The 13,050-nt window shown below is 44.8% G+C and overlaps 2 protein-coding genes across 4 annotated transcripts in view; one reads left to right on the top strand and one right to left on the bottom strand.

Moving 5' to 3' along the window:
- MCM10 (minichromosome maintenance 10 replication initiation factor) overlaps positions 1-13,050 on the top strand; it is a 119,372-nt gene that overhangs the window by 37,934 nt on the left and 68,388 nt on the right. The window lies entirely within an intron of this gene.
- UCMA (upper zone of growth plate and cartilage matrix associated) overlaps positions 7,434-13,050 on the bottom strand; it is an 11,766-nt gene continuing 6,149 nt past the window's right edge. For both annotated transcript variants that reach the window (XM_027121903.1, XM_027121904.1), the window contains one exon: positions 7,434-9,481. In XM_027121903.1, coding sequence (XP_026977704.1) covers positions 9,384-9,481 — 98 coding nt within the window. In that variant the 3' untranslated portion in view covers positions 7,434-9,383. The remainder of the gene's footprint in view (positions 9,482-13,050) is intronic.

Below are 13,050 nucleotides of genomic sequence, written 5' to 3' on the forward strand. Positions count from 1 at the left end.
GGACACAATGCCAGGTTGCTCTTTAAGGAGCCCCTTCCTATGTAAGCAACTTGTTCTCGTTTGAACCAAGGGTGTTGTCAGAGTCTGGATTCACTTGTATATTGTGTATAAGTCATGTAGTAACATTCTTATAAAGATTAATGGGTGAGCTGAACCTAGATGCCCTCTGTTTTTAAATTTGATTTTTACATTTTAAATAATTAAAAATATAATTGAGTTACTTCTCAGTTACTCTAGGTGTTGGGGGGCTTCCACTGGGGTTGCCTTGTGTGTGTGTGTGTGTGTGAGAGAGAGAGAGAGAATATTCAGGGATGGGAAGGGATGGGTGGGCTGGAGGGGGCACGCACTTGTTTGCATTGAAAACGTGATTCATCGTGAGGCAAGTCTTTAATCCTGCCACCTTCTTTATCAATGTGTATTAAATGCTTTCATATAAATCCAAAATGTGTGTTTTTTTCTTATGCTGTCTTTGACAACGTAGAGATTATTGTATAATCACGGGCCATCAGAAGAGAGTAAGCACACGGTGGTCTAAGTTAGTACACAAAGACTGGCCATGTCCTTCGTGGTTGATCACAATGTTCTGATCTTTAAAATAGATTTTTTTTTTTCTATGCCTTTTTCCTTTATTTTCTTTTTTGGTTTATTTTATTTATTTATTTGACTGTGCCACAGGGCTTGCAGGATCTCAGTTCCCCGACCAGCGATTGAAACTGGGCCACGGCACTGAAAGCCCAGAATCCTAACCAGTAGGCCACCAGGGAACTCCCTATGCTTTTTTCTGTTTAGAGGAATTAAGTGGCTTGTTAAAGAAAATCATCTTTTTCTTGAGTTTTGTTAAACCATACTTTCCCTTTCCAAACAACAAAAGGAAAACTGAACTAATGTAGATAACAGTGATCCAGAATAACAAATAAGAAGCTTCTGAATGATTGGTGTGGAATTGTCCCCAAAGGGAACTTAAAACATTTAAAGTTTCCACTTTTAAAATTTTTCCAGTTTTCAACTTCTAAAAACGTTTCAAGTTGATATATAGCTAAGTTGACAGGCAGTGATTGAACGATTGGGTTCTTGTGTAAAAGTTGATGATAGAAGTAAAGCTTGATGTTCATAAGAGATTAAATGTGTCTGACAACATTAATTTTTTAAAATCAGGAGAGTAAGTCTGTTTGCCTAAGTTGTCACTGCTAGCAGCCCATCAGAGCCTCTGCTCTTACACGTAAAACAGACATCTCAGGTGCCACGAGGAGAGATTTGCAAACAGCACCACTCAAAAGAAGGATGACTGACCCCCAAAATGAGATTCTGTATTTGCCAGTATTGAAGAAAGAAACGGTGATATATCTAAAGAAAATAACAGAGAGGCACAAAAGGTGGAAGAAGTCAGTTGGCGTAAGCCGGCAGCAGTTTGTGAAAAAGCTGTGGAATTTTAGAAAATTAAAGACAGTATAGCCACGCAGCTGAACTCTCCAGATCAAAATGGGGGAGAGGCCTGCCATGTCCTGCACAGTCAGACCATGTATCCAGTAAGACTGACCTGCATTTTGGAGAAAAGCAGGACATCAGTAATCGCGGTGGTGAAAACTCAAAGCCATTTCACCAAAGAAAGGAAGAAAGAACTAGAAATATAGAGAGAGTGGATTTTTGTTATTCACAGTAATTATGTCTCATAAAGTCACCAGCTGAACTAGCAGATACCCAATCACTGCTCCTAGAGGAAATACAGGCTTAGGTTCCCTTGAGCCTCTGGTCACGTCTTCTTCACCGGATCAATACATAACCTTGTATTATGTGTGTTTCTGTTTAAAAACACCTTATTTAATATGTATCGTCGATTCATTAACATGGAACTCACAGCCGACAGCAGTGTATCTCCTAATGGAACAAAGCTGATCTCATCACATGCTTTTTCTCCAGAGGGTGCATCCCAGCCTTCTTGCCCTCAGGAACACTTAAGCACTATGCCTGTGGGCCATTTTCAGCAGCAAAAGTACACCAAAGAAGCACAAAAATGTGATGAACATGGCATGAAAAGGACATCTTTTTACAGCATCAGAGCTGAAACCAGCAAAAGTTGTTGTTCTACCTCAGCTGAGAACAACTTAGATTTCTCGTTGGTCTGCACATGTGCATGTCCGTAAGTGACCACAAAAACACCACATTTATTGCTTTTATAAATTTTAGCAATTAGGTGAATTTGGAAAAACATGGAATCCACAAATAATGAGGAGCAACTGTGTAATATTTCCCAAAACAGGGCCAGATCGGGAGTGTCCCCATTTTGCAGATTAGAAAATTAAGTGATTTGAAACTATGGGAAGAAACCAGGATTGCAATCAAGTCTGTGGTAATGTTGCTTGAGCAGAGACTTCTCTATTGGTATTTTTTTAAGTCAACTTTATTAAGGGCTAAATTTCACACAGCAAAAGGCACACATCTTAAGTGTACAGTTTGGTAAATTTTGATGAATTTATACATCCACATGACCACCACCACAAGCAAGATCGAGAACATTCCCACCACCCCAAAAAGTTGCCTCTGCCACTTCCCAGTCAGGCCACATGCCCTGGTCCCATCCGTCACTGATCCGTTTACAATCTGTTTAGATCTGTCTTTCCTAGAGTTTCATATAAATGGAATCATACAGAATGTACTCTTATACTTCACTGCATATTTTGAAATAAATCCATGTTATTGCCTGTGTCCATAGTTCATTTTTTATTGTTGAGTATTTCAACTGTATGGATATGTCACTGTTTATTCACCTGTAGATGGACATTTGGGTTGGCTTGTTTCCAGTTTGGGGCTGTTACGAATAAAGCCATTAGCAATATTCAGGTATAAGTCTTTCTATGGATATGTTTTTGTTTCTCTTAGGTAAATATCTAGGAGTGGGATTCCTGGTAAGTATGTTTAGCTTTATAGGAAACTGCTGGGGCTTCCCTGGTGGCGCAGTGGTTGAGAGTCCGCCTGCCAGTGCAGGGGACACGAGTTCGTGCCCTGGCCCGGGAAGATCCCACATGCCGCGGAGCGGCTGGGCCCGTGAGCCATGGCTGCTGAGCCTGCAGTCCGGAGCCTGTGCTCCACGGTGGGAGAGGCCACAACAGTGAGAGGCCCGCATACCGCAAAACAAACAAACAAACAAAAAAAACTGCTGAACTGTTTTCCGAAGTGGCCTTTTACATGCCCACTGATGATGCACCGGAGTTCCATTTGCTCCACACCCTCAACAGTACTCGGTGTTGTCAGTCTTCTCAGTTTTAGCCATTCCTGATGGGTGTGTGGTGGTATCTCATTGTGGTTTTAATTTGCATTTCCCTCATGACATCTTTTCCTGTGCAATTGGCCGTTTGTATATCTCTTTTGGTGACATATCTGTTTACTTATTTACTGGGCTGAGTTGTAAGAATTCTTTCTATGTTCTGGATACAAGTGCTTTTTGTGGATATATGTATGGTGAATATTTTCTCCCAATTTGTGGCTTGCCTTTTCATTTTTTTAAGTGTCTTTCAAAGAGCATTTTTGTCATTTTGGTGGAGCCCATCTTATCACTTTATGGTTCATGTGTTTTGTATTCTAGCTAAGAAATCTTTACCTGCCTTAAGATCACAGAGATTTTCTTCTAGAATTTTTTAATATAGTTTTAGCTTTTACTATTAGGTCTATGATCCATTTCAGGTTAATTTCTGTATAAGCTGTGAGGTAAGGGTTGTGGGTCCTTGTTTTCCAAATGGACATTAGTTGTTACGGCACCACTCAGTGAAAAGATTATAATTTCCTCATTGGATTATTTTCACTCCTTTGTCAAAAATCAGTTGACCATACATTTTGGGGGTCTACTTCTGGACTTAGTGCTGTTAAATTAATCTGGATGTCATTCCTTATGCCGGTACCATTGTCTTAATTACCGAAGCTATATAGTAAGTCTTGGAATCAGGTAGTGTTAGTTCTCCGGCTTTGTTCTTTTTAAAATTTGTTTTGGCAATTCTAGGTCCGTTGCGTTTCAGTGTAAATTTCTGAATCAGCTTATCAATTTCTACCCCAGAAACCCTGCTGAAATTTTTATTAGGATTGTGTTTAGTCTTTAATATTAAGATTTTGTATCTATGAATATGCCTCTCCATTTATTTGGGTCTTCTTTAATTTTCTCAGCAATGTTTAGTGGTTTCAGTGTACAGATTGTATATATATTTTGTCTTTATTTTTAAATAGTTTTGATGGTGTCATAAACGGTATTTTTTTCCATTTTAATTTCCAATTATTATTCTGCATACATGCTAGTATACAGAAATACAATGCATATTTGTCTATTGGCCTTGTGTTCTGGGACCATGCCAAACTTACCTACTAGTATAGCAGCTTTTTTATACATTCCTTAGGATTTTCATATGGGATCTTGTTGCCTGAGAAGTTTTAACATTTCATTTCCTGTATGACTTTTTTTTCTTGTTCCCAGTCTGAGTCTTAAAGCATTTTCCTTCACCATTAAGTGTCAAGGAAGTATTTTGAGTAAGGTTGGATGAGATCTCTAAATAATGGTGTGGTTTTTCTGTTTGTCTTCTCTTATATTCCCTGGAGTGATGTTATCAATTGACCGTTAGTGGGCTCAACCTTGAGAGGAGGAAGTGGATTCAAGTCCTGAGCTAAGTACATTTTCAGGTGGTGATGCTGACTTTATTACATAATTATTAATCTTGCCCAAACAAAAGTAGTGTCCAGTTGTGTGTCATTCGTGCACTTTGAGTTAAAGGTTCAAGAAAAGCTGTCTTCAGTGACTTACTAAAGGAATGTACTATTCTCTCTTTTTCAGCAGTGATTTCAAGGGACCAATCTAACGGTATATTGGGGTTTTTTATCATCTAAATCCGCTTACAAAATAGAAAATATCTTGCACCTTGCTACTGCAATTCTGTGCTGGGTACATGATAAACAAACCAAACATGAGCTAATAAAATCATACTCGAAGGCTCCTGGACCTCACTGCCTCATATTAATGACGTTGTCATTTTATTTAGAAAGTTTTTAATTTGGGAGTCTACACACTAAATGGTTCAGGCTCACTAGTGTGTTATTTGAAACTCATTATTACAGGGTCTAAATTAATGAGAAATTATCTAGAAAAATATTTCTCACTTTTCGCTTTATTAAATCAGTGTTCTTTTCAGTCATGTCTCCTCAAATATCGCCGTTCCCATAGGAAACTTTTTCTTTAAAAGGCTTTATGAAAACTGCTTAGCTATAAATTACTATACAGATTTTCAGTGGTAGAAAATTAGTTTAATATGTAAAGTAGGCATCACTGGTCAAAAATGAATTTTAAAGTTTAAAAATAAAAGTGGAAAAGAAGTATAGCTGGATACTTAGATATGCACAGGTCACTTGAAGGATGCTCAGGACTTGGGGATGATGGTTTTCTTTGGGAGACAGGGAAAGGATATTGAATTCTTTTTTGTCCTGTGAAAAATTTAAATCATGTGTATACATTGCCTATGCACAATATTTTTAATTAAAAAAATCAAAATAACGTGGAAAGTGGACAAAACTTTTTTTACAGTGGTAGTACACTGTAAGATCACAGAGTATACCAGTTAAAATTGTGAACTAGAATATCCAGACTTAACCAATTTGCTTTTGGACAAATCCCTTAAGAACTTTTAAATTATGAAAAACTTGCCAAAGAATTAGAACGTAATGGTTGAAAAGGAATTAGAAATGAATTTTCCCAACTAAATATTTTAAAAAAGCATATGACACTTTTTTAAAAAAAAATTTAAAATCATTTTGGGTCTTAGGAAAATTACCACCTCCTTCCAGAAATCTAAGTAAACAAAGGCACATGATAATAAGTTATAAAATCTCGCCTGGAGCACACACACTCTCAAAAAAATAAAAGAAGAAGGAGAAGATGAAGAAGAAAATAAAATGACAACATACAGAATTAGTGGAAAAAAATAGTGAGTTTTCACCAATTCATCGTTTGACAAAATTTGTTTTCAACCACTTACCTGGAACCCCTAAAGGACTTGGGGATGGTAAGGAAAGAACAGAGAAGAGTTAGAAGAATGTCCCAAAGGCCGCCCTTTTGACAAAGCCTATCTCTGAAAATACAGATCCTCCGTTACTAATTCCTGTGAAATTTAGCTACCCCGATTCCGGTCATGTTTCCTTTGGCATCCTTCTCCCTACCCAGGAAATGGCTGCAATTGGTTCTGAGAGAAGGAATTCTAAAACCCTGAGGTATAATGGGGCCCTTGTTAAGGATGGGGTAGAACAAGGTAATAGAATTCTTCCTTCTGCCAGAATTCTTTATCTAGAGCTGACATGCCAAGCCTGGCTCTTGAACAAACAAGGAAAGGCTGCTTTTCTTTTCTTTTTTTTTTTTTTTTTTTTTTGCGGTACGCGGGCCTCTCAGTGCTGTGGCCTCTCCCGTTGCGGAGCACAGGCTCTGGACGCGCAGGCTCAGCGGCCATGGCTCACGGGCCCAGCTGCTCCGCGGCATGCGGGATCCTCCCAGACCGGGGCACGAACCCGCGTCCCCTGCATCAGCAGGCGGACTCTCAACCACTGCGCCACCAGGGAAGCCCGCTGCTTGTCTTTTAAACTGGCCACTCACCGAGACCATTCTTGGTATTTGACATCTATATGGGCCCGGCGTTCCCTCCTGTGTAAGCAGCAGGCTTTTTGAGCCAGGTGGCTGCAGAGTATGGCCTTGAGTCAGACTCCATCGGCTGCTGTACACCTGGTTCCTGGCCCTCCGGTCAGAAGGCGTTGGGTGTGTGATTGTCACCATATGAGCCAGACTGTGGCTCCTTTGTTTCCTGGCTGAGGTGAGAGAGCAGTGCTTTGCCTTTTCTCTGTTGTACATCTGGGTGTGTGAAAACACATGCACACCTTCGTCAGTTGGGGTTACCAACCTAAAGGGTCAGGGGCTGGATCTTCTGGCTTGGCATCTGGCTCCTGGTCAACCAAGAGGGCATTTCATGCGGGTAGAGCACAGGCCCACTTGGATCGCTGGCCCAGCAGCTGGCAGCCCTGACTCAGGACCTGAGCTAGCAGTCAGCAGAACTTGCACCTGCCCCATGACAACCCTGTCTCTCGCTTCCCTGAGTAACCGAGCTGAGCAGAGGCACTGTGGTTCCTACACGCCTGTAGCAAGAATTTCTCATCTGTGTGTGTGGCTGGGTACCATGAGGGGCCCTGCCCCCGAGAGCACAGACCCTGGACCAGGGGGTCTGTCTGGCCCGTTTGCTAAGGCTCCCTGTCCTGCTCTTTTCAAGGGTGCAGTAGGAAGCGGGTGGGATGCGTGTGTGAGGCTCCTGCCCTGTAGTTCAGAGAGGACCATCTCTGACCTATGTTCCCCTCAAGCTGACTGATTTCTCCAGTGTAGACCAGAGATCGCAGAGATGGAGGACAGACAGCAGAGCTCCCTTTTGGTCTGTTCAGCTTTATGCTCCGAAACTTTGGAATACTCATTCCTCCGAAATAATTTCTGTCTCGTCAGGTAATAAGAAAAAACAGTAATGAAATATTGAGGCACCTGCAGAGTTTTCATTTCATGCCAGTTTCTTCCACTGCTATCACCTTCTAAGTTGAAGCTCCTGGTACTTGTAGTGGGAGCCGTGGGGGGCAGCGGGCTTCCTGAAGAGCCTGTCTGTTGAAGACAGGCCCAAAGGCGGGTGGGTGGCCAGTGGGAAAACATAGATCGTGTAGGTAGGGTGTTCACCGACAACCTGGTTTCGGATAAAGTGCTGGCTCTATATGAGGCGGCTTGGAGTGTGCATAATTGCTTGATCACTAAATGTTTTTAAAGATTTTATCCCAGGCTTTTAAAAATTCCTTTGCATTCATTGCACAGTGTCCAGATCTAGTTAATTGTTCCACCTCTGGTGGGGGATTTTACTACAGTTGAGCAGCTTTTCCTCGAAACAAAGTTGCCCTTTACTGTTCTGGAAACCCAGCCTCCAAAGCAGGCTGGACCAGCCAGCCTGGGACCCAAGTCAAGGCGGCGGAGGCACAAGGCCCAGGAGCGGGGCGGGGAGGTGGCCAGGAGTGGGTGCTCATTCTTCACCCACAGTCCGCTTTGTCTTCGAGAGCTGACCCCACAGGGGTGCCCACTTAGGCTGTTCCTGAGTTTTCTGCATTCTTAGTGTGGAATTCCTGAAGGCAGTTGGGAGCAAGGCTGGAAGCAGCCTCGTGCAGAGTCTGGGGCAGGAAGGCAGAGCCCTTGGGACAGAAGAAAGGGCACTGCTATGGGCGGAATTGTTTCCCCAGAAAGATATGTGGAAGTCTAACCCCTGAGACCTGTGAGTGTTGACCTTATTTAGAAATAGGGTCTTTGCAGATATAATCAAGTTAGTGAGGCTGGTAGGGTGGGCCCTTAACTCAATGACTGTTGTCCTTATAAGAAGAGACACAGAAACACAGAGGGGAGAGTGTGTGGAGACATGGGGAGAAAAGGCCAAGTGACAGTGACGACAGAGACTGGAGTGACGCTGCCACAAGCCAGGGAACAACTGAGCCCCCGGAAGCTGGAAGAGGCAAGGGAGGACCCTCACCCGGAGCCTTAGGAGGGCGTGTGGCCTTGCCCACACCTTGACTTCAGACTTCTAACCTCCAGAACTGTGAGAGGATAAATGTTCATTGTTTTAAGCCTCCCAGTTCTGGCACTTGGCTGTGCAGCTCTAGCAAATTAATACTATGAGGAAAAAGGAGGTGATACTAAAACTAAACCTTATCTGCTGTCTAGTTTTGGTTACCGCCGGCCTTGCTCGTACCCTGGCCTCTGAGTGATGCCATTAAGAAACCACCGTTGAACCTTAAGACTTTTTTCTGAGACATGAGAAGCACCTGGGCTTTGGAGAATGGTTTTCCCAAACAGTTGCATTAGCAGGTCCCTTCCAGTCACGTGACTGCTGAGACAGGCTGCGGAAATAGTGAGCAGTGCTCCTGAGTCCAAGCTTCCCGACACCCAAGTCGGGAGAGGCCCAGTGTCACCTGGGAGGGACAAGCTGTTGCGGCTCAGCGTGAGATTCAAGAGGATGGTACAGAGTGTTGACTCAGCGTTTTTATTCATAGACTATAAGCAGACACGTGGTCTTTTCTCTCTACTGTGATTCTTTCATTGTTCTATGGGCCAGGAGTCTCACTGTGGGAACCATGGCAAAGCAGTGGGAAACCACCATAGGGGTGATGCCCCACAGGCCTTGGCTCACCTCAGAAATTCACCTGCCCAGAAGCGCAAGCCAGGGCGTTCCCATCCATGAGAACAGAAGGCCCCAGGCTGAGGCCCTGGGAAGGGGCCTGTTTGTATGCAAAAGAGGTGCCTGAATGCCGAGGGTGGGCGCGTTTGTCAGGTGCCGTCTTCTGGGTGCATCGGGCTGAGGTCAGATATGGTGGCGGTTGTAGAGATAGGGTGGGTACAGGCCGTCACTGTGCCACTGGCGCCACTGCTCGATGGCCTCCCGGCTTCTCTCTTCCTGTTCTGGGGACGAGAGATGAAGTCGTCGTGTGAGGATGGAGGGCTCTGATCTGGGGGCAGCCACCGAGTCCGCCTAAACCCCCCCCCCCGCCTGTGACACGTGACATGAACCACTGTGCCTGCGTGCATGGATGACAGACAGAATCCCTGCTGGAAGGGCCTGAGAGGATGCCGAATCTGAAGGCCTCGTTTTAATACAGATCAGGCCCAGATAGGTGAGCGTCACAGAGCTGATTGCCAAGAGAGCGGAGACCAGGGCCCTGCATTCAGTTCAGTGTTCCTTCCCTGTACAGCCAGCAAAGGGCGAAGAGCTGCATGCAGAAACTGGCCCAGAGACACACCAACTAAGACAGAATCCAAAATCACAGCAGCAGAAAAACAGACTGCAAACCATACTGTTGAAAAACTCATGGAAATGATTGTCAGTTCCGAGTGATGGGATTATGAGGAAGGTGTTCCTTCTTACTGTTTCTTAGCTTTAAAAATAAGGTTATGTTTTTAAAGCTAACTGGGGAAAGGGGGTGGGTGAAGCAAGTGCAGGAAGATCTTGATAATCCCTGATTCTGGGTGATGGTTATATGAGAGTTTGTTATACTATATACTTTTCCATGTGTTTGAAATGTTTCATAGTAAAGGCTAAAAAGAGCAGAAGGGAGTTTTTAATGAGTAAGAAAGTCCTGATTTTTCTGTCTTTGATAAGACATGTTTCTGAATAACGCCTTTGTGAAGCTATAGAATTAGGCTCCTGTTGCCAGTTCAAGACTGCCTGTCACTCACTGTTAGGTACACTCACTGTCGCGTTAAAGCGCGAGCAGATATCCCAAGGCTCTCGGTGTTTAAAAAGCACCCTCAGAAAGTTAAACAGAATTACCATTAACCCAACCGTTCTTAAAACAAGAATAGATGAATCAATAAAATGTGAGATGATAGATAGATAGACAGACAGACAGGAATATATAGATATGTCTGTATGTATTATTCAGCCATAAAAAGGAATGAAATTCTGATATGTGCTATAACATGAATGAGCCTTGAAACATGCCCAGTGAAATACACCAGACACAAAAGGACAAATATTATGTGATTTCTCTTCTGTGAAATATGTAGTATAGGCAAATTCGTACGGACAGAGAATATATTAGAGGTTTCCAGGGCTGTGGGGAGAGGGGGAGTTAATGCATAATGGATACAAAGTTAGTTTGAGGTGATTAAAGGGATTTGGAAATAAATAATGGTGATGGTTGTGGATGTACTAAATGCCACTGAATTGTACACTTAAAAATAGGTAAGGTGGCAAAGTTTGTGTTCTAGATATTTTACCACAATTTTTTTTTTTGAGTATTTGGAGAAAACGTTGAGAGGATAGAAAGTTAATAGAAGGTAATAGCAAGGATTCAAAACTCAAAATGTCTTCCTTGCCTATTTTCTCAAATGTGGGCTTCACCAAAAAGCCTGTGATCCTGCCTTGGTGCTAGTGACACGCATCCTCTGTGGCATTGGGCAAACAGGACAGCCTGGTGGCTTCAGGATGTGGAGGAAGTGGGTGTCCCCGTGGTCCTTAGCACCTGTGAGAGCCAGGTGCCCGCAACAGGAAGGGCCCTTGTGACCACGGGGTGTGCAGGAGCCATGTCTGCTGGGTATGTTTCCTTCTATGTGAGCTTGGGGTCGGCGCTACCCTGGGTGCTGAGAATCCTCTTAGGGACTTGGTTCCTCAGAGGAAACCTGGAGCTCAGAGTCAGCCCAGGCTGTTAGCCGTGGGCCATTCAGACCTTTCTCAGGCCACGTAGAGCAGCTACCCTTGGCCAATCTTGAGAGCATGATTCTGACATAAAAGTTGATTTTTTCTTCCCAGATCATGCTGAACTCTTCTTAGACCATTTCATTTAGACAAAGGGAAGGTCTCGCTGGTAAAGACCCAAGGCCTGGACACTGCAGCCTTCGTGTAGGGACCACTTGTGGCCAGGCGTCGTGCAGCCAGCCTGGGATAGCCTGACCCAGGCTTCCGGCTTTGAAGGTGGAAGCAGACCTGGGCTGCTACCACGTAGGCCTTAGAAGTGGGAGTTCAACACTGTTTATCCTGAGCTTTTGGAGGCAGAGCTCAGCTATTTTTGCCTTGAAGTTGGTGGTTTTGAGTAGAGTTACAAGCTGGAGCCGTGACAGAGCCGAGTGAGACTCTAACCACCCCCCTCCCACTTCCCCAGACAAGGGCCAGTATCCTGGGTGGGTTGGTAGAGGGGCCCTTGACTAAGGTGGGGTTTTCAGGCCCTCAGCAAGGTCACCGGTGTCCAGAAATCTCCCTTCAGACCACCTGCCTAAAATTCCTCCACTGGAAACCCAAGTCCTTCCCGTCACCCGTGGTATCTCTCAGCGTTCGCTTTTATGCAGCAAGTACCTCGGGGAGAGAGCGATCATCTGCTGCTCTCCAGTATTCTGAGAATAGGTGACGTTGTCAATCAAGAGAGCTAACCGAACCCGGGGTCCTGACCGACGGGGAACGTGGGCGCCTCAGAGAAGGGCTCTGAGCGCTGCTCACGTTGGAGGTTTCCGGCAACCTGGCCTCTGTGCATGGTCTGTTCCGGGGCAGAGGCAAGGGAAGGGGGGAAGCTGAAGTGAGTTCCACCTTTGTCAGCGTTTACCCTCGGCCAGGCTGGGCCTCCTGCACCTCTTTGCCTCTCCTTCTTTCATCAAGCTCGTGAGGGGGGCGACCCCCGCTGAGCTGCTCTGCGTTACCCCCTCCCTCCCTCCATCCTCATGGGCCAGTCCTTGGATTGAAGAACCTCTCCAAGACCTCTACGCATTTGGTCTTCCTTCGGTACAAAAACATGGGCTTTGCTGGCAAACTCGCCTTCATTTAAATCCTTCACTACCTGCGTCACCTTGGTTATTCATGTATCCTTTCTAAGCCTGAGTTTTTAAAACTGTAAAGTGGCAGTTGTAAGACCTGAGATGCTGGTCGTAAGCATTAGGTGGTTCAGTACAGTGTCTGGCAGGGCAAGTGCTCAACCAGTGACAACGGCTGCTGTCACTACAGTCCCCGAAGGCCTGTGCCCTGCCCTGCAGCCTCTTCCTCTATGGGCAAGGCCTGAGGCCCCTGACCTTAGTCTCCTCTGGCTTTGGTGGAGGACCTGGCATCCCTCAGGTGCCTAACCCCTCATCCTAATCCATCGTGGGAGAGAAGACAGGGAATGGTTTTCATCCAGATGCTAGGGATTTGGACCTGAAATATTTAAAAATGCACAAAATAAAATGCTGCTATTAATACTGTGAGTTAGGGGCTTCCCTGGTGGCACAGTGGTTGAGAGTCCGCCTGCCGATACAGGGGACGCGTGTTCGTGCCCCGGTCTGGGAAGATCCCACATGCCACGGAGCGGCTGGGCCCATGAGCCATGGCCGCTGAGCCTGCGCGTCCGGAGCCTGTGCTCCGCAACGGGAGAGGCCACAGCAGTGAGAGGCCCGTGTACCGCAAAAAAAAGAAAAAAAAAAAAGCATAGCACAGAAACTTACTCTTGGAGAATAGGGTCTCATTGACAACAAGTGCAAGGAAGTCTTTAAAAACTAACGTCGGGCATCCC

Source organism: Aethalodelphis obliquidens, unplaced genomic scaffold (assembly GCF_003676395.1).
Source record: "Aethalodelphis obliquidens isolate GAN/ISIS:26980383/991018 unplaced genomic scaffold, ASM367639v1 scaffold23, whole genome shotgun sequence".
NCBI lineage: Eukaryota > Metazoa > Chordata > Mammalia > Artiodactyla > Delphinidae > Aethalodelphis > Aethalodelphis obliquidens.